The sequence below is a fragment of the Ranitomeya variabilis genome, chromosome 6 (assembly GCF_051348905.1).
Source record: "Ranitomeya variabilis isolate aRanVar5 chromosome 6, aRanVar5.hap1, whole genome shotgun sequence".
NCBI classification, from domain to species: domain Eukaryota; kingdom Metazoa; phylum Chordata; class Amphibia; order Anura; family Dendrobatidae; genus Ranitomeya; species Ranitomeya variabilis.
The window spans coordinates 510,956,053-510,983,245 of NC_135237.1; the positions used below are offsets into that span (position 1 = coordinate 510,956,053).

Here is a 27,193-nt window from a genome sequence, read left to right on the forward strand (position 1 = left end):
GGCTCATCCCCATTGTCCATAGCAGGATTAAGCATCCTGTGGCTTTCCGACTCCTGAGGAGCCTCCTATTGTCTCATTCTGGGTCATCACACATGTAATACATAGCCGCCAGATTCACCCGCACATCACTGTATGCAATGTATGACTGGCCCGCTCCTGCGCAGGAGTCGCTAAGGGTGCATCCACTCCTAAAAATGAACGGAACATCGTTTTCTAAGGCTTGGCTTTGGATTGGAGAGAATAAGTTTCCATTTTTCCATTTTCACGCCAATATCAAACCTAAAAATTATAAACGTGCCCTGTGAAAAGAACGGGCTTTAAATGTTTTGTAGATATGCGAAAAATAAATCCGACAAAATTTGAAGTACCTCTCTGAAAATTAGACCTAGAATTTTCATTTTTACAAGCTGAAAAAAAAAAAAAAAATCTTGTCAACACTACCGGCTACCTAACAGGTTTTTAAAAAACCAAAACAAAACAAAAAAAAAAAAACAACTAAATTTATTCCAATTAAAAAAAGAAAAAAAAAAACCCACTAAACTTTTTGGGTTGACCAGAATAGGGTCTTACACTGTTTGAAAGTTTTGATACAGTGGAATTTGAGAAAAATTTACCATCGAGCCCAAAGAAAATTGCTAGATCCTTCTCCCCACCCACTTCCAATTCCAGCACTTCCACCAAGTGTTTTTTTTTAATTTTGTCCCAACTTTAGATATTTACATGCTGTGACTAAATTGGCAAACCATAAAGTAAATGCAAAAAACAAAAACAAAAAAAACATAACTAAATATTGCTACATAAAACAATGTAAACAAAAAGAATAGAAACTACAGCTTCCATTTTATCAACTCCTGTACTGAAAAAAAAAATTAAAAAAAAAAAAAAAAAATCAGGAAAAATCAGAACAGCCACAACTATTGAGCCTGCAAAGAAAAGAAAAATCTCAATTTATTTTTTTTTGTAACAAAAAAATAAAAATAAATTGTATTGTGAACTTGAACAGGTGAAAAATGTAACGAATTGTCTCCTGTAAACCTCAGTTAGAACATGGGTACTGCAGGAGGTTCCCAAAATATCCAAATTTCACTTAAGAGAACATGCACCTTTAAAAGAGTAGCTTTACTACTGTAAGTAACCGCTAGTGTGCAGCTATTCCATTTCTCTTTTTACATATTAGTCAGCATAAATCGGTCAGAAAGTACACTGAAAAAAAAACCAAAAAAAAAAACCAGCAGAGGTGTAAAAAAAAAAATGAATATCATTACACAGATTTATACAGATTTCCTTTGTTTACATAGGAAGGAAAAAAAAGTACATTTACACTATTATACTGTATATCTGAATTCTAAGACAATTGCACCATGACAACTACTAAAGGCATTTATTTGGAAACAGATAAATTAATGAAATAGAACTAAATTTTGTAAGATCCGAGACATGCTAAAAATATTCAACAACCTGCCATAGACCCGACTATTGGAAAAGAAACCGTTTTTTCTCAGGGGGTCGGTTTGCATGTTTATGCATAAAGGTCTGAGACATCTTGGTGAAAACCAATGGTCTTAGAAGATAATACTCTGCCACTGCTACCCAACTCAAAATTCAGGGTTTGTTTTTTTTGTCTTTAATTTTTTTTTTATATTAAGGAATACAGGAAAAGTGTTTTCATTTTTTTCTTTTTCTTTTTTTTTTTAAATACAATGGGATTTTTTTTCTCATATTATAAAGTTGCCTCCGAGGCTCTTTAATGAAAAAAAAAAAAAAAAAAAAAATGAAATCTTCATTATTCTATGCAAAAGCTTTATTTAAAAGGAAAAAAAAAAGAAAAAAAAAAAGAAGTTCAGTGATCTCATAAAAGAGAGACACTATAGTAGATTTTATGCATAAAACTCTTTAGTTGGTGCCTTTTGGTAGACAGCACTGGATGGTTTTCGTTCTCCAAGGTCGTAGCTGCCCTCATCCTTCTTTCTCATGCGGTAAACCAGCAGCAGGATTAAGAAAACTGCAAAAAGAAAACCGATACCTCCGCCGGCAATGACCGCTGCAAAACAAGATTAGATGCGTGTTATCTTAGGAGAAGCATTAGTCTTGTGGTCGGAGCTCCAAGTGCTACACTGAATGGTTATCCTTCATGTATAGATTGCTAGAGAATGCAATCAGTGTTCTAATTTTTCAGCCAGCGATTCTGCTGCTCCACATCAACAGAGCAGCTCTTCTTCCTCCGGGCTGCTCTGTTGACAGGGTGTTTCTGCTGATGTCATGCTGACTGACAGCCGGCTCCCCGCAGTAAGGCAGCGGGGAGCCTGATTTCAATCTGCATGATGTCGGTAGTCACACTCCATTAGCAGAGCAGAGAAGAAGAGTAGCCGCTGCTCTGTCACCGTGAGGTAGGCGGAAGCCGAAGAATCACTGGCAGGAGCTGAACTTGTGGAATGGTTCAGACTAAAATTAAGCAATTCAATTCAGGTACCTTGGTCTGGTGTTCATGCCCGTGCTTCCATTTAGTTAAAAGAATAAAAAACAAACAAAAAACGAAAAAGGGTTTGGTACCGTGCTTGGCAGTTGAAAAAAAAGATAATCTTGTAATTATGATACTTGTTGGTGGCTAACAAAAATAAAATAAATGTTACAAAGAAAGCTTTCAAGACTTTTTAGGTTTCTTCCTCAGGTATGTTATAACAAAAGTATCTGAAGAAACAAAAATATTTTCCGAAAAAACAAACAAAACCAAAACACTTTTTTTGTACATATATTTCTTCAGATATTTTGTTATACCATGCCTGAAGAAGAGACCTAAAAAGTCCTGAAAACTTGCTTAGTATCATAACTACAAGACTATCTTGTGTTTCCGACTGAGAGCAGTCTGGAGAAGCTTCATGGCGCTGGGGCAGGTGGACCTTCTTGCCAGCATTCCGAACATCTCGTATGATTATTGCTCCATCTTGTGTGAGGTCTACACACATCATGACATTACGGGGGCTAGTATTCATAAGAGGTCCCAATCATTCCAGTTCTCAATGCCCCTCAATGTCCAGCTGCCGAGGAGGACTGATGTAGACACCTTACGAGGGTCCTGCGAATCTTTTTGTTTTACTCTACATCTGACTTCTTTATTAGTCATGGAGCTACACATTTTCAAAATGTAATTTCTCTATAGTTTTCTCCAATGCTGAAATTGGAGAAACTTTTTTTTTTTTCTCTCCACGTCTGAGAAAAACAGATGCCACTCTGAACAAAGTCTTGATCAGTCTAAAGTTGAGTTTTTCTCAGATGTGGCAAAAACAGTTGTGTGACCCTACCCTTACTACCGGCATGTTAATCTGGACATAAGTCTCTTTGAGGTATATACTTTCGTAAAGTAAAATAGATTTGTACTGATTGTATTCATGTTAAAAAATTTGGGGTGGGGAAATTCTGCGATAAACACATTTATACCCAACTTCAATGCTCACCTGCAAGGACTTCTGTTCTGTGGAAAAGGTTTTCTGACTGCTTCTCTGTGTACACCTCCACCTCAGAGTTACGTTCTAATAGTTCTTTATTACTCTTTTCCACAGGCTCCTAAATAAGAATTACATACAGATTCAACAATGTGACGTAAGTGGTCGGTCCGAAAATGTCATTCCTTAACTCATCATGGAAAATAAACTGAGTAGGCCCAAATGTTGAGTGTTCGTATACGTGATAGAGGAAGCCTGGTGAAGGCAGGTAGGTGCCTAGGTAAGCCACTTACATTTCGACACATCTATGCTACAAAAAGACCCTACAAAAATACCAGGACAAAGCTTTTTTTTTTTTCCACCCAAATTGAGGTAGTCTATGTTACTGTGCAAATATAAAGTGAATCGGTCACTTTTGATAAGTTGCCCCTACCATATAATAAGATAATGTTGTTGGATCAATTGGCCAAAAGGACAAAGTAATCGTGTTGAAGAACGGACATACCTCTGGATTTACGACCAAGTTTGTCTGCATCTTTGGCGTGGTCATCTCTACTACTGGAGCACGACTGGTTGGTAGATCTTCTGGAAGTGCTTTAAGAGTCGTAAGTTCTACTGCCATGTCTTGGTCATCAACGTCTACAACTCCTGAGAAAACATTACCATGAACATTCTGAAAACTACCGTATTTTGTGATTGATACACATCTAGTACAAACAAATTACAGAACAATTTTTCTACATGGTCTCATGAATTAACACAATCATCCTGGTCCTAATGCTACAATCTTGTCTTGTCCTCACCGTTATCAATAGGTAATAATGGCCCCTTTACTTATACATGGATTTTGAGGGGATTATAAGGGTACATGCACCCCGAGCCCAAGGTTTTTTTTGTTTGTTTTTTGAGGTGGTCAAAGACTAAAGTTTTCTAGGATGATCGGCTTTGGGAAACACTCCTCCGCATTTTTGGAAGTGTTTTTTTTTTTTTTTGCAGCCTTCCGATTGGACAGTGCCTAGTTTGGAGTAGATTCCAGCAGTAGCCGCTTCAAATAACATAAGTGACATGCACTCTCTTATTTTCCCTCCAGCAAGTGTTTTTCAAAATACAAAAGCAGAAATAAAAAAAAACACCACTCCAAAATCTGAATATATGAACAGCCAAGTGTTTTTACAATAGAAATAAATGGCAACTGTCAAATGATTTTTCAGGCTTTTTTTTTTTTTTTAAGCAAACCTGCATTAAAAATTAAAAACTATGTGTGCACCTACCCCAATAATTCCTAGTTCTGTGCTGGTTCACCCTCCTCCCAAAGTTTATAAAAAACAGAACTGAATGGGAAGATTTGACAAGATAACTATGTCCGAATTCAGACTCCGATTTATGTCAAGACCTGGTGTATATTCCATGTACCACATTGATTACGTGTTGTGGAGACTATCGCCATAAAACCATGTAGGTGTAGTTTAGTGTAAAGTAGGTTCGGCTTAGAGGGAAGCGAAACTAAACCAACCAGTAAACTAAGGCAGACTGTGGATGCTGATTATTAACAAAAATAGATAATTTTTGTAAACTGCATCACCAAATAATTTGTGATGATACGTGGAACAGGTATCATACATGGTATCCTTCCAGGACACCATTCCTCCCAGTTGGAGCTCTGTTGTCTTCTTCACAAACTGGCCACCGCTTTCTCAGACTCAATCCCAAGACTCAATTCCTCCACCGCCCTCTGATAGAACCAGGGCCAACTTAATCACTACTGTGGTGGAAGAAGGGACAGGTCTCGGGCTGCCTAAGACAATGGTGGACAGGTTGTGAATAAGTAAATGGGGCTTCAGAATAGAGCAAGAATGGCAGGAGACCATCCAGTATGTGGACTATACCACAATTCAAAAAGCTGCCTTCAACTCTAGCACTAAAAAATGATAATTGATCATCACTGTACCTGATCCTGAACCAGATGAGTAGTCCTCATCATCAATTGGGTTTACTCCGGAGGATTCTTCGACCGAAGTGTTGTCGATATACAAGTCTTTGTCTGATGTGGTGGCCACCATCTGTAAGATCAGATATTGTAGGTACCACAATTAGGATACTGGTAGGACTAATACATCTTTAAAACGTTAACAAAACTGAAGTCAGATATAAAAATAAAAAAAGAGGCGTTGGTTGAGCCCCAAGGTACAAGTCATAATCATTTCTTTTACATGAACACATTTTGGAAATTGCTGAGGCAGAACAATACTTCATTCATCTTTCGCTGTACTTTGGCAAGTAGCAATTGCTTTGTTATTGGCACAATCAAACAAACGAATCTATAAATGTCACGCTGTGTGACAGCACAGAAAATAATTAAGGCCGACAAGCCTCAGCACCTATGCAGATTTAAAAGGAGTAAGAATAAAAATAAAAAAAAAAAAGAAAGAAAAGAAATCAGATTTATGTTGTTGTGAATCAATTAAGAATCCTCTTAATCTCTGGTCTGACTGCTATAACAAGATATAAACAAAGCTGCGCTATGCCCAGAGGTGCCAATTAAAAGTGAATCTATAGAGAAAACGCAGGCTACTCCTATGCAACAGCACCAGAAACCTGTTAACACTTGTAAAGTTCACACACTATTAGAGGGACTCGCCTATATTTTTTCCCACAAATTCAGGTTTCCAAGTGTGAGGTCACACAAGTGGGAGCGGTATATCTTGCATACGCGCTTCTTACCATATATTTAGAGGTACACCACCCATAAAGACACAGCGATTACAGAGAGAGTATGATCATCACAGATCTTTGCCAATGGTAAGAACACCATGGAGGGGTCTTGTTTCACCCAAGTTATCCAGGTTTCTGTAAGTAACCTTAAAAGGGTTGTCCGGCCTTAGGCTACAAGTCTGCAGTCACTCTGCAGACTTGTGAACACTCACGTTGAGGGCTCATGACCGGAGTATGCGATGTGATTAGTGATGAGGAAACGTGCTCGAAAAAGGCGTTACCCGAGCACGCCCGTGTGCTAACCGACTGTCTTCGGCGTGCACGAAAAATATGTTCGAGTCCCCTCGACTGCATGTCTCACAGCTGTTAGACAATCCCTGCAGGTGTTGCGGCTGTCTAACAGCCGTCGGACATGCGGCTACGGGGACTCAATTTTTCAAGCACACCGAGGACACATTCAGTTAGCACACAAGCATATTTTGACAACACCTTATCCGAGCACGTTCGCTCATCATTAGATCTGATATATGTGGTCACATGCAGACTAGATGGGCGCAGCAAGTGTATTGGGCGAGGCGAGACACGTCTAGTCAGGAGTGTGGCAGGAAGTAGGCAAATGACATACTTTCAGTCACATCACCACCCGCTCGCGGCACAAGAGAATCCTGACAGCGCAATGTGAGGATTTACAAATCTGCAAACCCATTGAATGACTGCAGACTTGTGGCCTCAGGCCGGACAACCCATTTAAAGAGGCATTAAAAATGTTATCACCCACCTTTCCTGTTAAATGTGGGTCCTACTCCTGAGACAATCACGGATTGCAAAAATGGGAAGATTGTGTCCCTCATTCTTCCCTTCATAGCCAGGAGCAGCTGAATATTATGGCCACTCACATGTGCACCTTGAAGCTCCATTAAAGTATGACACTGACCATAGCTAAGTGTTTTGATGTTCTTTGTCGTCTTGACACTTCATTTAAGTCCATGACCCGAACAAAGAGCAGCACAACGCCTAGCTATCTGTAGGTATCATCAATGACATACTGTAATGGAGGGTCGAGGTGCATGCACGACCTGCCGTAATATTCAACTCCTCCATTCTCACTTTGCAGTAAGGAGAGAACGAGATGATACAAGTCCTCAGATCAATGTCGGTCCACTGACTGCAAGAACAAACAGCTCTCACCTAGCCAATGGACTTGTATAGGGTGGAATGTCCCTTTAAGCCCCCCAAAAAAACCTAATTGTATTTGGACTGTATGGTGGCACAGCTATCCTGCGAGCTTAAATCATCAAGAAATATTATCTAAAAATGGAAAGCAGAGGAGCCCAACTTTGTTGGCTGCCCCATTGTGTATAAAAAAAACAAGAACCCTGACCTACATCATTGGAAAATCACTAGGATTGAGGCCATGAGGATTTACCGCTCATGTCCAGGTCTACACATTGCTATTAAATTGGCTCTGTGGTCATCACACAGATTAAAATGAAATCACGGAGAGCAGCGATGGATTAATGTGCCCCGGCATAGGTCCCGTAGAAGTACCAGAATGCTGACTGCTTACTAAACTTTGCTATTACACTTAAATTTCTCGAATATGCAAAGCTGCTTTACTTAAACAATTATTGTCTGTCTTAATAGATGATAAATGTTCATGCAAAGAGTTTTCTCATATGGCTAAATAGGTGAAATAACATCTATCCCGGTGTATCCATGTACCGTAGCTACTCAAACCTTGGGACAATTGGTGTTAGCTCTTGGTCTGTTAACATACGAGAACCTCCATGACAAACTTGTGATCTGTACAGATGTCTGTACACACTTACGTCCATACAGTCCATTAATATGTCCACGTACCCATTGAGATAGAGAATCACTGTGTAAACCACCACTACCATATCACACTTTCTAAGGTTAAGAAAAGGTTCCCTACAATATTTTACGTCTTTAAAAGGGTTTATTTTATGAAGAAAGCCCTGGTACTTGTGCGCCATTACAGCATACAGACATAATGAAACAGGATCTTCTTGGGACCATCATATATGAGCCTCACTTTGCATGAGCGGCTGCCCTACTAGCAGATATGTCAGCGCCTGTAGTACAAGGTCATTCACTCATCTGAACAGCCACCATATAGTAACTACTACAATTCATCTTCTACATCAAAATTAGTTGTCAGCTGGGGTTACCCGGAGAGCCGGAAACCCGGGCCAACCAAGGGGCCAACTTTCGAAAAGAATGGTCTCCAACATGACGTCTCAACCATAAAAATCATTGGGCTGTCTGTGTGTTAGCCGAATTTAAGGGTCCTCAATTGGGTTCCCCCATCGGTTACAAATCTCATAGAGAGCGCTTTTATACACTAGACAACCCCTTTATGGATATGTTCTCACTTAGGCATACAATCTGACATGTGTTTCACCAATGAAAACTGGCATGTGACATGGGCCTAATTGGGACAGTGACGTGAAAGAAAAAAGTAGAAGGTAAAATCTACAACATATTAAAGTTGGTGCAAATCGATCCGCACCTCTCAGTCCATCGGCAACGATAGTGGTCACTGCACTGGAGAGGCAGTGTTGTCTGTTACTTGCGGTCGTCTTCTTTTGATTAGCCAGCCTGGCACGATATCACTTGTGCGTCACGATGACGTCATACCAAATCTGGCTAATCGGAAGAAGAGTCGTGGCTGTCAGTAGGTAAGAGGCAGAAATCCCTCAGCCGTTCCAACAGCCATAGACCATTATTGTGGCCAAAAGACTGGGATAGTCAAATAAATGTGCACCAACTCCAACATTAATCATGATGTGAAGTAAAGTCATCATGTCTAAATTATCCCATAGATGTGCATGCCCCGGAGTGGTGAGCGGCCAAGATTGTCCGTTGTCTGACATCCCCTCATCAGACTATCCCGGTTTTCATCCAATATGTAGAGCCAGCTAAACACTTGGAGCTATAAAACTACCACCAATTTTAGTTTTTTTGGTCTTGTTGGGATTACCGGCTCATATTACTATGGTCATTAAGACTTTAGTTGTTATCTCGAAGGATTGGAGTAGAGGATCCATGCAATGAGAAACTGCATAACATTTGTGTACGTACTAAATTACTACAAATTCTTTTACTGTGAAATTAGTTTGTAATTGTCCTGATCACAACAGTTCCCGGTACTCCCCAGAGCACACGAGGCACAATTACCATCCTCGTCAGACAATGTAAGGAGAAACAAAAATAGAATTGGCGTTTCATCTAGAAAATAGACAGTGGAGGATTAAAGAGCTACCATAGTACCTGACAAAATGGGATTCATTACCTTCATTATCTCATTACTTCACCATCAAACCATCACTCCACAGAAATGACCCGACCAGGACGCCTTTATCCTGGTAGGCTTTGAAAATATTAGAACAATCCATCGCCTTTACTAGTTATTCCACTCAAAACAGAAAAAAAAAAGAAAGAAAGAATGGACTACTATCGGCAGCTGTCACAGATTCGGAAGTGGACGTCCCTCTCTCCCGATCCCCCCACATACACATGCATGCACTATTCAGCCATGTGTAAGAGCTCGGAATGTGTAAAGGCACATTCCGCCCAGAACAAGCATGGATTGACAATATACTACTATCTTCATTGGCGCATATTTACACCCGTTAAAGCTTTATTCCTACACTGTGGTCATGCTTGTGACCAAAAACAAAAAAAAAGCACCGGGACTGAGCCACGGCGGTCGTAGAACTGCTCGATGCCGCTGTTTAATTCTCAGTTGCATGTCCGATGAAGCTTTCCGTTGGGTCCATACTGCGCTCTGTGCGCCGCTCAGGCAGTTGGTGAGCATTTCTGCCTCCTGAACGTCGCTTTTTTCAGTGATTGGTGGGAGTCTCAGAACCTCGACCCCCACAGATTCACAAGAAATTTGAGGGGCTACAAAGCATAAAAGGAAACAGCAAAGTTTTATAACACTTTAATTAGTCCTTATACCGTTTGCATACTGTCGGCAGCACGTCCACCGCTCACAGAGAGGTGAGCTGCTGACAGCAACGAATGTTAAAGTTCCATAAAAGATGACATTAACATTCGCAGATTGTGGCCACGATTAACTGGGTTAGTATTCGGGAATGACCATTTTTCCAAGCCAGGTTGGGCAGATTTTTGGCCCATGTAAAAAGGCCTTAAACCACTGAAAAATACCTTGGGAACAAAGGATCATGCATGGTAAATTTCACCATTCCTGTTCTTCCACCCAACAACGGGTGGCGGAACATTGAATACATATGGTCACTTGATAATGCCCAAATCATCAACTAAAACATACACATGATGGGGAGCTCGTCTCAAGCTCACAATGTTGGAAATGTCTGCAGATTTCAGGGACTTGGGCTACTATCTAGTGTATGGGAGGTCAATAGACTAAACAAAGGGGGTTTGGCAGTGGGTTGTCTCCCTGTCCCTTATAGTATTTGGCCAAACAAGCTCAACGCCGTTAAACCTAAGGCTACATTGTGTCTGTACTTGAGTGTGGAGCCCTTAAGACACCAAAAAAAATGTCCAATTGTGTGCTGCAGAATTATAATTCCTGCAGGGACAGTAGGCACATATGCTGGATTTATTTGATTTTCTGAAGACCAAGGATATTAAGAAAAGGAGACTGGCTGGACATTACCCTAAGATATTGCGGATTAGGCCTGCCATCTACTAAACAGGACATTTATTTTCTTGGAAAAATATAAAAGTACTTTTAGACAGCACCAATACTCTTGCCTCCAAGTACTGGAGAAGATGGCCACTGGCCCCCTACACTGGAGCAGAAGACTACCGGTAGTGGTGTAGAAGGATGCTACCATCGGTGGAGACCATCTTTCTGCAGCTGCTTGATAAATAAAATAAATCTTTATTTTTATATAGCGCTAACATATTCCGGAGCGCTTTACAGTTTGCACACATTATCATCACTATCCCCGATGGGGCTCACAATCTAAATTCCCTATCAGTATGTCTTTGGAATGTGGGAGGAAACCCACGCAAACACGGAGAGAACATACAAACTCCTTGCAGATGTTGTCTTTGGCGGGATTTGAATCCAGGACCCCAGCGCTGCAAGGCTGCTGTGCTAACCACTGAGCCACCGTGCTGCAAAACCAGAGATATGTACGATGAGAAAATACATCCCACGTAATCCATCAGGACACAATGTCGTCATCTAATCCCCTTATGCTCTCACATCACTGTGTCTCCCCTGAAACTTTAATACGTGGATCAATATTTCACGGCCGTCTTCCCCGACAAACAGTATTTGTTTGACCCATGTAGTTTCACATGTTGCACAATTAATTCCTCTGTCATCCTGTGATTTACAGCATCATGTAATCTTGTGATCTCACACCAAACAGCTAATTTATTGCTTACAGTGCTGTGAGCATATAACAATTACGCCTAGTTGATGCAATTAAATTTAAAAAAAAGAAAGAAGCATCTTACGTAATTTTTTTTCCAGAACAGCAGAGATTAAATGCGGTTGGCAAAACAAAATACCTCAGTGTAGCGCTGCTGTACGTGACTGTAGCCTCAGATGTCGGTGATTTTTATCATACGCAAAAATAAAAAATGTTTCATTAGCATTTGGCAAGAGTCAGTTTTTACCAGATTGGTCAGATTCATCAGTTTTTCCAGTCAGGAGAAAAAACAAAAAACAAAGCTGATGGAGGTTTCTTGAGCTTCTCTCACCACAATCCGTGAAAAATGGACAACACACAGATGGCATCAATTTTTTTTTTTAATCACGGACCCATAAACTTGTATTGATGAATTTGATCAGGGATTTGGATCAGGATGGAAGAGGTCTCCGTGATTATTTGAGGATCATTCAGTCCGGAAGCATACATGGAGCAGCACCAGTCACTAGAATAGGTACGAGATACATCCGGGAAAAACGCTGATAGAACTCGTAGGAAAAAAACAATGTCTGAACGAGCCCCATCACTGATTATCACAGATGATCTTGGCTCAGGTGCAAAGCTATAGAAGGAGTACAGAGATGGCTGTTCCTCTCATGCCCCGCTGCGTGAGGGGACCCAAAATCTCTTCAGCCATACAAAAAAAAAGGCACAAAAAATATAAAATGGCACATGGTAAAGGAGACATGGCAGGTAAGATTCTGGCCAGAATAATTATACAGTTTGGGAACAATTTATTGTCGTACATGTGCATTGCATCTAAGACAATGTCAACTCAAAAGATGTGGAGAGATCAACTCCGGCTTCATGGCAATCTGTTGAGTTGGCATCATACCCAGACTGACTTTTCAAAGAGATCATTATCAAGGATTCGACTTGTTCCGAGCCAATACAAACTGTGGAACGGGGCCAAATGCCACATATTGTCTGCTAAACTGCCTGTACTCGCATAGGATGCTGTATGCATAGAATAGATGTTACATATACATTAACATATATTCCAGTAACATATGCTCACACTTATTTTCTTACATGGATTTTGGAACCGTTACTGCTGCAAAATCCACATAAAGTTGGAAATCATTAGGAAGCTTATTCAAAAGAGTGGCCCTGATCCATCACAGATTTTATGCCAGAGAACTGGTGTAAAAAGCATCGAAAAGTCCCAACATTTGTGTGCATTTCGATGCTGTTCAATATGGGCTTGACGGTTTCACGTCATTTTCATCCAACTCTGGCAAAGTACTGGGGCAGGGCGGGAGGCATAGAGACGCCCACTTGTCAAATTCATGATGAGCGGTATCATTCTTTACATCACAAATCTTACAAAAGTCGCCAATTACACACCACTTTGCGCCTCCTCCGAGACATGCACCTTACAGAAAATCATGGACATTCAATCCTGCTCAATGTAAGCGTACAACAACAATTTTTTTTCGATTGGCGAATGAATTGCTAGTTTCTTTAAATCTGTCTTATTGTCTACAGCTTAGTAGTGAAAAACACTTATCCTGCGCTTGTGGTATTGCTCCAATCAAAAAAATCAATTAGCTATTGGCAATATGGTTTTATTTTCAATGTGTGGGAAACTAATATAATCCGCTGCTGGTATCAATCCTGTAAAAAAATCCAGTTAGCCAATGGTTTTATTTTCTACTCATTTTGAAAGTAATCCAACTTCTTCAGGAAAAAAAAAAACACCAAGAAGCCCATTTTTTTCATGAAGAAGTTGGAGAACTTCGAAAAGTGTAGAAAATAAAACTGATGGCTAAATGGATTTTTGATTGGATAGATACCAGCAGCGCAGGATACCAGTTTTCTGCTACTAATCTACTATTATGTTGGATCCTCCAACCCGAAGTACCTCCGCAGCTGGGATCACCAATAGCCATGCCAGTTTAGTGATGTGTTTCACACGACCACATCAGGTGAGCATCGTTGCTTATATGACCAACATTGTTATCTGCATAAAACCCTACTGCTCCATCTTGTCCCCTAGAATGATACCACTTTTCATTGTCTTCAGCGGAACAGTAAAAATAACTTCTGCCCATGATCTGGAGACATGTATTGTTCGATCCAGCCAACTTTGGTGGCATCGGTGAATGTGTAAGGTGGCCGGTCATGACAACAAATACTTCCCAATAGGGCACATTAAAAAACATTTGTTAAGTGTTGAGGGGCCTCAATGACCGATAACTGGAGAAAGAAGAACCAGAAGGTGGTGTCTCCTAGACCTACTGGCTCCCTCTCTGAAGCAGATAGTGTACGATTTTCGATTTAGTCATTGTTTTGCCTTTCCTCTCTCCCTTCTGTCTCGTTTTCATGTGCGATTTTATTTCCCAGTCAGTCTGTATTTATACGCCAGTCCACAGAGGAGGTGTTTGACTCCTGTAATTGAATAAGTTGGGTGCTAATCAGGAGATCTCGGCCAAGTGTTAAGGCTATAAATCAGAGGTTTGTTCCGAGCTATCAAGATGCCATCATTTTGTGATTAAACATCACGCAGGCCAATAAATTCTGAAAATGATAAAATGCACCTTACAAAGTGCCTGCAAAGTACTTTATCACACAAAATGAAACCACGGAGCGGTCTCTGGGCCAGGCAGCTGCTATTTCAATCATCATAGAGGATTTATTCATGTCCATCAGTAGACATTCAACCTCTAATGTCTGGACTAATACATACTACCTGACTAGGCGTCTCATAGCTTGGATTCCTAATTGGCTGTTTCTCAAGCTACAACCATCGGTGCTCCATCGGGGAGTATTTATAGGGTGCAAATTGAGACTTATTGGGTTGAAGGGGAGTCTTTAGTGCTAAAGTCCCAAGAGCTGTGCTGGAAGGAGGTGTCAGCTGTAGCTAATCCTCCGTCAGGTCATCATGCCGTTCTAAGACCCATCATCTGCGGTTGACAGAAGCCAACAGAATGAACCCAATTGTTCGTCATCATTGTGAATTTAGTTAATCTCAAGAAGTTAGCATATAAGTGTATGTTCACACGGCCGCCTGAAGAATGGGCAAATTACTTCTTCTAACCACTTCATGGCTTCACGAAACCTGAAGCTGTAGAACAAGATGGAACATGTACACAGCGATGTCATTTTGATTTTACTGTGCACAATTGTTCATTTGTTGTGACGGCTGTGCAGCTTTAAAAAAAAACACATTGCATGCACATACCCTAAAAAGTTCGACCATACTTTCCACACTTCATACTTTTATACATTTTGCTGAGCATATTACAGAAAGGGAAAACATTGCAGAATGTGGAACTTTTTGCAACTTTTTCTTTTCAATTTTTTTTTTTTTCTGGGACTTAATTTCCACCAAAAACTGATATAAACTGATATGAATTACAGGGGAATCTGTCATCAGGTTTTTGCCACCCAATTGGAGAGCAGCATAACAGAGCCACGGATTGCAGCCATGTATCACTTAGTGGGCTGTTTGCTGTAGTTTTGATAGAAATCACAGTTTTATCAGCAGGAGATGATTACCAGAGAACTAGTACACCTGCTGCAATATAGTCCTCCATATTTCTGAGCTCTGCATAACCCCACCACAAACCCGATTGGCATCTTTCTGCCTATGCACAGTGTACACAGAAAGCTGCCAATCAGAGGTGTGGGCGGGGATAAATAGAGCTCAGCATTGGATAATCCTTTTTCCTAATAGAAATAAACCAGTGGTTCTTCCAGCTAAGATTTTGTTGGAAATGTTGAAGTATTAACATTTGCATGATTTTTATTTTTTTTTAAATCATTTTAGTAGCCTAAACCAGAGTTAAACTTATTTTTAAATTTCTTCAAAGTCACTTAAAAAAAAAAAAAAAAAAAAGAGGAATAGCATTAATGTTTTGTTAGAGCGGCAGACAAACATGGCACAATGTACCCGCACCCTGAGCTTTTCAGTAGGCATTCACTGGCATTAACTTCTGCGTTTCCCGTCCTACACTGCGGACACAGGATTAAAGCTACTGAGACAACAACTCCGGCACGCAGAATACAAGCCGCTCACCTACGGCCATTGTCCCCTACGGCCATTGTCCCCCTTCCCCGGCTCTAGCCTCTAGTGATCACATTTCAGGGCAGCCCCATGGAAACCAGTTTGCAACCGATCAAGCCCCATGCCGATAAAGGCCGATTATTTTATTTTTTCTGCAGTGCACAGCGGCAGCCGTAATGAACTGCGCTCACTTTGTCGCATCCTTCGCTCTTCAAAGCTACTTCTAGGCCAACTTCCACATCGTTAGCAGCACGGGACTTACAATTACTCCTAGACATACAAGTATACAGCTTTTCCCTGACTATGACGCTCGTCTATGCCCCGCCCTCTTGTCCATATTCCGTGTCTAGTATTGTAACCCATCCTAATTCAAGCGAGTGGTGTAGCACTGCAATACCAGATGCGTCCTTTGTACAACAGAGGCGCTGTTTGAAGTGAATTATTTATTTCTAATTAAATAATCTCACCCTACAAACCCTGTAAAATCGCTTTTAACCCTATAATCACTGCACAACAGAGTTTACCATGAGATACATGGCTATGGAGAACAGATCTGCCCCACTAAGAAAGATTTAAAGAAAAGCTAAGTGTAAATGCACATGTTGTGTTTTCTGTGCGGTTTTGGTACAAAACCTGAAGGATTTCCTAGTACTAGCAAAGTGAACGAAAATCCAGAAGCCTCGTGCACACTTTGCTTTTTTTTTTCTTGCAGATTTAAAAATTATTTTTTGCTGCAGATTTCACCCATACTAATGAGCAACAAAAATCTGCAACAAAATTGCATGCAAAATACGCGATTAATTTACGCAGCGTTTTTCCTGCCAACATATCAGGATTTGCAAAAGAATTTTCTGCTGCGAATCCTGAACGTGTGCACATACAAGAAATTGGAGATCAACACTTTGCAAGGTGCTTCCTAAATATATCAGCAACCAGCCAAGGTACAAAGTGAAGCCCTAGACTTGGCTCTGTAACATCACCTGCAGTATACTGCTCCCCCAGCAGGTGGCGCTGATGTGCAGCCTGATCAGTAGACTCTCCACGTGTATCTTTACAGCAAAATTAAAGGGAATCTGTCACCAGGATTTTGCTACCCCATCTGAGCATAATATTAGGGCAGAGATGCAGATTCCAGTGATGTATCATTTACTGGGCTGCTTGCCGCCGTTTTGATAAAATCCTTCCTTTCTCCGCTGCAGATTTAGCAGTCTTGATTGCTGACCTCTGTATAACCCCACCCACACAACTGATTGGCAGCTTACTGCACAGTGAACACAGCAGCCAATCAGTGGTAGGGTGGGATTACACAGAGCACATGAATATGGAGGACTACATGGCAGCAGGTTTACTAGTCCTCTAGTGATAATCTCCTGCTGATAAAACTACAGCAAGCAGTAAGTGACACATTGCTAGAATCAATGTGTCTGCCCCTACATTATGCTGCTCTCAGATTAAATGGCAAAAACCTGGTGACAAACTCCCTTTACTTTTAACTGGATGTTATGCCCCAATACTGTGAACCGACTGATCTCTACTACAGATCATTTGGAATGAAGTAACAGGGCAGGCCATAATTATTTGGACCCAGTCAGCTGTAATTTAATAACAGTGGGCGATCAAACTAGTAACTGTAGTACATCATGCAATAAAGAAAATGTGTACAAAAAGCTAATAGGTAGAATATTAAAGTGAACCGTTCACGTAAAAAACAAAAAATTACCGTTCAGATATGGGATTAATCTGAAGGTTAATAGCGTTCTGAAGCAGCCCAGCACCGGCACCAAGAGCCCCGCTGCCAGGAGGAAAATAAATTCCTCCCTAGAGCCTCCTGCTTTCAGTCATAGAGGTGCGGCCAGCGCGGCTTCAGTCGCCGGTCAGGGCACAACGACCACGCTCCAGCACTGACTGACAGCCAGCGCAGCAGGCGATGTATCTGAAGATGAGTGACTGAGGAGTGGGCGCCATTTTTTCTTACTACTGGTGTTCACCTCTCTACATGACTAACTGGTGCTGGAAAGAGCCGATCTCGGCACGGGTGTCGGGCCCCTAGACACTGATGACCGATCCTCGGGATGGGTCGTCAATATCATAGTAGTGGAAAAACCCTTTAAGAGATTTTTTACAGTCAGTCCAGTTATTTGGAACTGTAGTTTATACTAGGGATGTGTTGCTGAACATTCAGGACTGATTTTTATTAACCTGGTGCCGGAGTTGGAAAGAGCCAATAAAGGGTAACTGGTGTTGGATCCCCACCAAACTATCGGATAATGGTGACCTATAGCCGGTGTATAGATCAACAATATCATAACACTGGGGAAAAATATCCTTTCAAAATTGCCGAAAAATTATTGCTTTTTGGTGTTCTCTGCCGGTGTAAACAGGTATCTGATACTCGTCGGTAGAGGAGACAGGACGGTCATCCTAGTCTTCCACATAAATGCCTACATTCCACATGCTGACAATCGCATCTCCGTTTTACCAATTAATCTTCATTTGTGAACGGACCCTTATGGAGGAAGCCATCATCAGAAAATGACCTATTGTTTAAATCAAACGTATACGTAGAAAAAAAAATAAGTTTTTACTATTTTTTCTTCATATCACGATCTGATAAAAATGTTGACACTCAGACCATATTCTGAAGTACATAAATCGGTCCGTTTTTCTCATATCTGTGAGAATAAGTCCTAACATTGGAGAAGTAAGTTGAGGATTCAATGTTTGGGGCTATGGGAATTGGCATGAAATTGGCGCCCATGGCAAGTGCTCTCAAGATAAGGATATCGGCCCACAAGTCTCTTCTAGCACAGTGCTGCAAAATGTTACCTATATGCATAAAAAAAAACATATAAAAAGAACCCACACTTATTCAATCTTCAAAAGAACAAAAAAAAAAAAAGCCTGTAATCATACAAATTACAAAAAGATGTAAAACGTTGAAAAGTCGCCCGACAATCCTAGGGTGAACCGTATAAATTTTCTCCAATCTGTTGCATTTCATCTGCAAAAATAATCCGCTCTGATGTGAAACAAGTTATTCTCTTTCTCTTCTCACCGCTGGAGAGAGGACTCCAACCAGGAGCACAATGAAGAAAGATCCCTCTCATCTCCACATCGTCTGCCGGCTGCAGCAGAGCCGCTGTTGTCCTGTTTTGAAGTCGTTTTTGTCTCTTTCCTTAGTTCTGTGTAATGTTGATGATGGCGCGATGTTATTTGGTTTATTCGGTCATGTACACTTCTGAGACTGTGGTCCCACTCGGTCATCCATATAACTACTGGTCACAGCGAGATAGTTCTACATTGAGTAAGTTCACAGTACAATATACAATTTGTACAACTAAAACTTGAAAAGAGAAAAAAAAGCTACTCTGAGAAAGTTTTATAAAATGGTGCCATAAGTCATACTGATTTCCAATAAGAATCGGTGTCAAAATATTCATCTTTGGGCTCATGCACACAACTGATTTTCTCGGATGAGTGCAATAGGCAAAGTGACAGTGCGCTCGCTCACCGTCTTTGATCAACAGTTACGAACAGTCAGTGCGCATGATAAGCAGAAAACCTGGTGTGTAGGAAAAGGAGAGACCAGCGCCGCACTCGCAAGTGACTTTTCCTGCTCCTTGTGTTTTCTTTTTACAATGCGCACTGACAGTGCACTCTTGCCAGCATGAACTGGGGATTCTCAAACAAAGCTTCAGCAATCAGCAAGTAAAAAAATAAATAAAACAGTAGAGGGGATTTTTATTGAAAGTATATTAGAAAAGATGACATTAGACAGCTATTTAGGATTCACATAAAACGTTAGTGTTGGACCACCCCTCTAAGGATGATATCAGCTGTCAGAGTTTGCCTTCTTGTTGGTTGATCAGAGGGCAACGATCAGGACTGACTGTTTCGGAGCTCAGCCAAGGACCTTTACTGTAAGAAGTTGCAATTTGCACTTGAGGAAGCCTACTGGGCTGAAGCCATGAGTGACCATGCTCTTGTGTTGTTGACTAGCTTGTTCTGGGCCTGGTGGCCAGTGTGGGGCGCTGCTTGGGCTCCCAGTCATTTACACGTCAAAAAAATAGCTAAAAGTCATGTGTAGAGGAAGAGACAAGGGAACATTTACTTGGGCTTTTACCATTATGGAGGAACCATTATGATGGCAGTGCCAAAAAGGTTTAAAGTTTTAAGTTAAAATAAAAATGTATTTTCAATAAAACATTAAAAAGAGGAGGCCTGTTTTTAAAAAAAAATGTATTATAAATAACAAAATTGTAAAAAAAAAAAAAAGGAAAAAAATAAATCCATTTAAAACCTACTACACAAGCACTAACACCAGTAGGAAAAAATCCATTAATCTAATCTGACAACTTGCTAAATGTTTTCATTTGCTCCAGGAAATAACATCATAATGTTTTGCCACTGAGCCCATGCAAGTTAAATGCCTTCATAAAAAGGTGTAATCTTTTTACCGATCGTGTTCTGCGTAACACAGATCAATACTAACAAAATAATGGCAGACGGTCTTTTATAAAAGCAAGCATGAGTGCCGGCTCCTGGAGCGGCTTCATACATCCCGGATGTTCCCGCGGCTCCTAATGTGAACATCGTATTTAACCAGATGAAAGCAAAATCAGAAGAAGAAATGAAGAGAAAGATTTCTCGTTTTTGGTACAAACGTTCGTTGATTTTACATCCAAGAGCTACAAAGAAATCATTAGATTAAGCCCCCAACATGGCAGAGGGGACCCCAAGTTGTTACACATGCCATATACTGTATACGTGGCATTTTCACTACCTTTCCCCAACACATCATGCAAGGAAACCTGGATCCATGGCACATCTGACGAGTGTGCCACTCACAGCCCTACTTTTGTCGATTCCCCATCGTCTTCAATTGACAATAAAGCAGAACAAAAACAAGCATGTCAACTTTTTGAAAAAAAAAATAAAATACAGTTTTGGGCAAAATTTCCTGCCACAAGTTTTGGCGAGATGGTGATGGGTTTCTTAACTGTAGCGCTATCTCCAGTGCCCAAACTACGTGTACAAATGGCAGATGGAGATCTTGGAAGTTGTATTCTATGACGTCTATCTAAATGTAGATTTGTCTGTTATGGCCATCACTTCCGAAACATCTGCTTTTTGCATCTCAAAACTAAAAAAAGTCTCAAATGTAAAAGTTTCCACATGATTATCCTGGTGGAGAAGAAAAACACACCATCACCGAAAACAGGACAACAAAGAGGTCTTGTTGACAACCAATGGGTTCAAGATGTTCTTCAGAAACCAACAGTGAAAAAAAAACCCACAGTGCTCCCCTGAATGCCAACTATGCGGAGCCATTACTTCTAGGCCTCCTCCACACATCCGTTTTTCCGGTATGGTTTTTTTTTTTTTCCACAGATGCCATACGTAACCATTATAACCTATGGCCGTGTTTTTCATGGACCATGTGTCTGCAAACCACACGGAGACATGTCCTTTTTTTTCCCCATCAGCAAAGCTAACAAAAGCCAATACAAGTCTAGGGGTCCGTGAAAAACCATGTACAGCACACGGATGGCAGCAGTGTACAGACCGTGCTTAACATTGCAAATTATAGAAGAAGCTTTGTCATTCAATTCTTTTATCCATACTGGAAAAACACCAATGGTATAAAAAGGACACACGGATGAAACCCTGATGGCAGCAGAACCAGTTTTTCTCGTACGCGTTTTATATGGACGTGAGGAGACCATACGTGGTCTCCAGACAGCACTGTACCATGGTGCCAGGACTCCTTGCAGTAGTATGGAGCTACAGAGAGCGCACAAGGTGCCCCAGAAGGAAAGTCCACCATGTATGATAGTACCAGGATTGTACCAGGGAATATCCTCACCATCAGAATTTGTGCTGCCGATCTCACATGGATTTTACCTTTTGAATGGTTGCTTAAATGGTGTGGTAGGTTACACAAGTCACCCTATGCATTGCAGACATTTCAGCAACAAAGATCTGCAGCGAGTAAAGGCTCCCTAATATCTCCAGTGCCCAAACTCCATAATATCCCTCAGGATCAATAAAGTGTATTGTAATATCTGCACCACAGCTTGGTTTCTCCTCACTGACTGAAGGGGCAAAGCTTTAAACATAGCCTGATTAGTGAATATCCAGCATCCTCTAGTGAAAAACTCACTACATATATCACCCTAACAGGCGCCCTCAGTTTTTATTTACGCACTTATATGGCACCATTAATTCCTCAGTGCTTTATCATCACTGTCCCCATTGGGGCTCACAGTCTAAATCAGGATGTCTGGAGTGTGGGAGAATCAGGAGTAAACCTACGCAAACACTGAGAGAACATAGACCTTACAGGTGTTGTCCTTGGTGGGATTTGAAGCCAGGACCCCAACGCTGCAAGGCCAACATTGCTAAAAACTGAGCCAAGTGCTTCCCTCTTTCCCAATGCCTCTTCTGCTCAAATTGGCCTGCATTTCTTCCTGCTTCCACAATGGCCACCGCCATTACATATGAGGGTGCAGTGATAAGTATAAACCACACATCCCCTACCTTTCCTTTCTCACACACAGAAAAGCCAAGTAAGGCATGGTCTAGGCTCATCACTGCGGTGGACATCTTAGAAGCAGTAGGAAATGCAGGCCGGTCTGAGCAGAGAAGGCGCGATGAGGCAAACCAAGGACATCAGGTAGGACAGCTCCTGCACAGTGATACATGAGAGATGTATAGTCACTTTTCAGTCCCTTTAACCTCCAGAGAGATGTCCTGACTACACTCGGCTGCATCTTGGTGGGGTGGGAGGAATCATCGGGCTGTGGGATTTTCAGTGCCCAAACCTTTTGTTCTCAGGGTAGAAAAGTTGCTAAGATAAGTCAGCCAACACAGTCACTTATTGCAGGATTTAAGGGTTAAAAAAAATCTGTATGGTTTTCAATACTAGCCACTTTTTGTTAGTCGATAATATGACTAATATACACTAGAGTGGCTCTGTTTCTGGTAAAAAGTAGACTTTTTTCCTTATCAACAAATGGTGTATTATACAATGATTGCAAGGGGAAAAAAATAAAATTCCACACCAAAAGCAGTACATCATGTATTTTCATAACACATGGAACGGTTTTGTGTTAAGGAAACGCTGATCTACTATCAACAAGCAGAGTTTTAGAAAGACAATTCTAGGCAAAACCCGACCGGCCAGGTATCTCTCCCTAGTACAGCAGGATATCAACGCCAATCTTTATAGCAACATTATTTGCCTAGTGATCATGGTCCATGTCCAGTGTAATAGCTTCGGTTGGACAAAAAGTATCAGCATGCCCTGGACAGCAAAAATTATATTATGTTGTGGGCAATGCTGTAATTTGTGAAGATCGACAGTTGTATCAATCACCCACCGGCTATAGCACACATTGTAAACGTAACATCTGGTCACCAGTAAAGACCAATTCTTCACTCTCACTAGAGACTTTGGTATAAATGTGCCCAATAACACGAGCAGTATTACTCCCTAAAGTCCCGATACGCCCCATGGAGTGAAAAATCAAATCAGAATTACCACAGCCATCGTTCGTACAATTCTAGTCAGCAATTTGTTAGTTACGTCTCTGGGCCGCCATGAAAGGTCCCCTAGAGGTTTTCATTCAATCTTTCCAGTAGTCTAAGATTGCCATGGGCATGGTGTAGAGCGGGGCTTCATCCACAAGGCAGCAGAGTACCAAGGAGCCATAGCCACCCCATGTGCTGCCATGTAGGGCACCTTTCTACGGCACCGTAATAAAAAGGATTGTCCAGTCACAAAATATTGATGCCCTATCCTTCAGGAGAATACAAACTGTTCTGCAGTAACCAGCAGTGGGCTCTACACAATACTTTAAGCTGCCCATTTTAGCGCTTTTTTTGACACAACTGTGAGGTAGCACAACATTATTTGCACAACTTGTAGCTCCAGTTGATGGAGTTTAATGGGGATGTGGCATGGCCAAGTGTGAACAGCAAGTTCTTCAAAATTTACGCCATAAATGTGCTCCAGTTTCTGACTAGAGTATGTGTGGGTGGTGGACAGCAACTGAAAAGCGTGACAAATTAAGTGGAGCACATCTATTTTTCCAATTTTACATATCTTAATCCGGCGCACTCTTCGTCAAGACAAACGTGCAACACACTAGTCTTGGTGGATTGGCATTTGGCCACTGACTTTAATGTGTACAGCCGGAGACGTTCTGCAGTACCTAGCAGTGGCTGCTACATAATAAATGGAGCTGGACATTGCACTTCTGTACAATGCATTTACATCTATCTGCCACTGGAGCTAATAACAGCTGACTGATGGGAGCGCCGGATGAGATCGATGAGGCATCTTGAGAACAGGTCATCAATATCTTATGACATAACTCCTTTAAGGAACTATACCATCATAATGTGGATCTGATGAACAAATACATTCATACTATAGAAAAAAGTAAATGTGCTTTCACATTCAATAATGAACTCAGAGATACAGATGAACAGTATGACCCAGAGAATTATATACGACTCCTACCAAGGCGTAGTTATGCAGCCATGCACAGCACGGTGGCTCAGTGGTTAGCACGGTTAGTTTGCAGTATTGGGTTCCTTGGTTCAAATCCCACCAAAGACAACATCTGTAAGGAATTTGAATGTTCTTCCCGTGTTTGCGTGGGTTTCTTCCCACACTGTAAAGACATGGTGATAGGCAATTTAGATTGTGAGCCCCAATGGGGACAGTAGTGATTGTATGTAAAATTAATGGCGTAAACTGAAATGAAAAAAGTTTACATGATACATTCCAAAATCAGACATCCCTCTCCAGCAATCTTCTTGTAACATCGAAATTTAGGAAAACCAGCCAAACTGAGAATCCAATGTGAAACAGGCGCTCCGTGTTTTCCGGTTTGTGTACACACAAGTGTTGTGGACGGTGGGTGGTCTCACAATGCTCGGATAATCACCGTATTACTATTAAGCTGCGTTTCCTATGACCCGGGTACTGGAAAGATTGTAAAACGGCCATTTCCCATTACCACCCGCTGTGGCTCTCTTCATGTGGAGCTGGATAAACGTGACATTTGGCCTCTGTGCTCCATGAAAACATTACACTGTGCACTTCATACAAATTATTTTCATGTGTGATGTAAATAGGTGAGGTAACCTGTAGGGCGTGGGTTGTATAAATACATAAAAAAAAGTTTCACGTGGAATTAAGTAGAATTTACTTGACCATTTTACCCTACGCTCTGCGAAAAGTGAAATAAGTGGGAAGAATTGACAAGCAGAGGAAATACAATTTTCAACACATTTCAATTTGCGTGTGGATGTCTTCCCACAGCGTTAGAGGAACGTACCCTTATACTACAAGCCGGACACATGGATACTGGACGATATTGAGATATTGCTAATGTCCGGCTAGATCATATGACCAGAATACATTTAATAAGGCAGTCTACTGGTTGTTCCATACATTACACTGGGTTAATTCTCCATACCCTAGTTTGTAGGAACGGTGGAGATTCTAGGCACAGTCCTTTAGACTAGGTCTACGCTAGGTTTATGGCCAACGTTACTTTATGGAAAATCTCCCAATGTATACTGTAGGCCAAGAGTGCACCTAGCCTTACTGTGAATCACGGATTCACTTTTTATAGCCTCATTTATACGTCTTCATGACAGCTGTACGTTTTTTTTTTATATAGAAATAGTAATCAGATCCCATCAGAACAAGGCAGGGAACCTGATCCGTTGGGAATGGCTTCCGTGCTCTTTTCTAATGGGACTAGTTCCAGTTTCTGGAACAAAGCATGTGGCTCTCATGAAATTCATACTGCTACATTTAAGAGACCAGGGAAGCTATGCAAGATATGGTATGTTTTCTCGTGAGGGCTCATCATACAATAGGTAACAACAGAGCTGGTGGAAAGTGGTCACCATTGAATCATCCTGACAAAGACCATCAAGCAGGAACCTATAGCCTAAGGGAATGAAGATAAAATAATATCTTGGAGGACACATGCAATGGTCTAAAACGTTTCAGCGAGTAGCAACAATCCTAACATGAATTTCAACTAAAGATCACAGACATAATTTCAACTATTATATCAATGTCATGTTGTCCTAACCACGGGTGGCATACAATTCTGTTGAGTAGCAATAAAGTAGGTTTTGCTCAGGAACACTATGGCATTTTAGAGAAAACCGTTTGAGAAAGGCATGCAAGGGATAAAAAGTCCCATCAGTGGCTCCCCCTCAAGCCATGCTCTGTCTGGCTTGGTTTGATCAAGTTGAACAGGACCGGTTCCCTTAAAATGATGTTCAGAGACTAATACAATTTATTGACTAGAACTCGACTTGAAAAGGCCCCTTGTGTTTTAATGTTTAAAGTCCAACCCGGGGCCTAGGTATTTTAAAAAAAGTGACCCTTCAATCCATCAAATAAAACCAACCGTGGGTTTTAAGCGATAATAAACATGCACATAGTCCTGGAAGAGGTTAAGCCGGTTAATGGAAGCTTTTATGGAGTCGCTACAACACATTTAGTCAATCAGAATAAATAAAAAGCATCAGGCACGCGTTTCCACTTTCCCTAATGTGGCAGAACATAACAGATCTTTGTCGCTAAGGAATACGGGATTAAAAATGGCCTTGCACATTAGATTAGCCATCCCTTCCTCCATACACCGGCTGATAAATCCAATTGTGCATGTGTCCTCAACAGAAAGAAGAGAATAAACCGCTTCCCGATGCGTCGGACAGAAGAAGAAGAATTGGGAATGTTGTCCAGCGCTTCTTTACCCAGACCTTCCACCAAGTAGGAAAAATCAGGACAACATCATGAACATTAGATAACCGACCAGTACCACTAAAATTAGCTGGTTTGACCAACATTTATCCAAAAAGGTAAGGGTCGCCCGTTTCTCAGGTATCTAATAAAATATGCGATTTACAAGGACCTTTCATATGTTTATGTGAATCAAGCTATCGGTCTCATGCACACAGCTGTGTAAGGCTGTGCACGATCTCAGAGCAATATGGAGACGTAATAAAGGCCCCGTAGAAGTCTAAAATGATCTACCGTAATAGACCTCCACATTGTGGCATGGTTCACTGGACATCACAACATGAAGGTATTCTCTAGTAAAATTTTTGCCCTAGGGTAGAATATTCTTTGCCACCAGGGTTCTGTAGGGATCTATGGTCAATTTACTAGAATTGTGGGGGGTTCAAGTCTTGCAGCCATAGTACAGGCGTTAATATACGACAAAAATGAAAACAGCTTTAAGAATGTAGTAGGAGCATTTAGTTGTGCCCCAATCAAGGACAACGGCACCAGTGGTTCATCTGAAAGCCTACGTAGTGCCCAACTGCACAAGGTCTGGTTCATATGGCATGATAACGATATCCTTATTACAAATGTCTGAAATTGGTCTTAGGCCAAGTTCACATCACATTTTAGCCACAAATAAATGGCTCTGTTGGGGCTTAGGTCACAATCCTTAAAAAAATGGAATTCATATGTTTGCATTGATGGGGACATTTACTGTAACGATAGTGTCACTTTTGTGCGCAGTCAGACA

At 41.1% G+C, this 27,193-nt stretch overlaps 1 protein-coding gene across 1 annotated transcript in view; it reads right to left on the bottom strand.

Annotated features, from left to right (window-relative positions):
• Positions 1-469: 469 nt before the first annotated feature.
• Positions 470-27,193, bottom strand: part of SDC2 (syndecan 2) — an 84,370-nt gene continuing 57,646 nt past the window's right edge. The window contains exons 2-5 of the mRNA XM_077270928.1: positions 5,389-5,500; positions 3,946-4,088; positions 3,453-3,561; positions 470-2,041 (exon numbers count right to left, since the gene is read on the bottom strand). Coding sequence (XP_077127043.1) covers positions 1,878-2,041; positions 3,453-3,561; positions 3,946-4,088; positions 5,389-5,500 — 528 coding nt within the window. The 3' untranslated portion in view covers positions 470-1,877. The remainder of the gene's footprint in view (positions 2,042-3,452; positions 3,562-3,945; positions 4,089-5,388; positions 5,501-27,193) is intronic.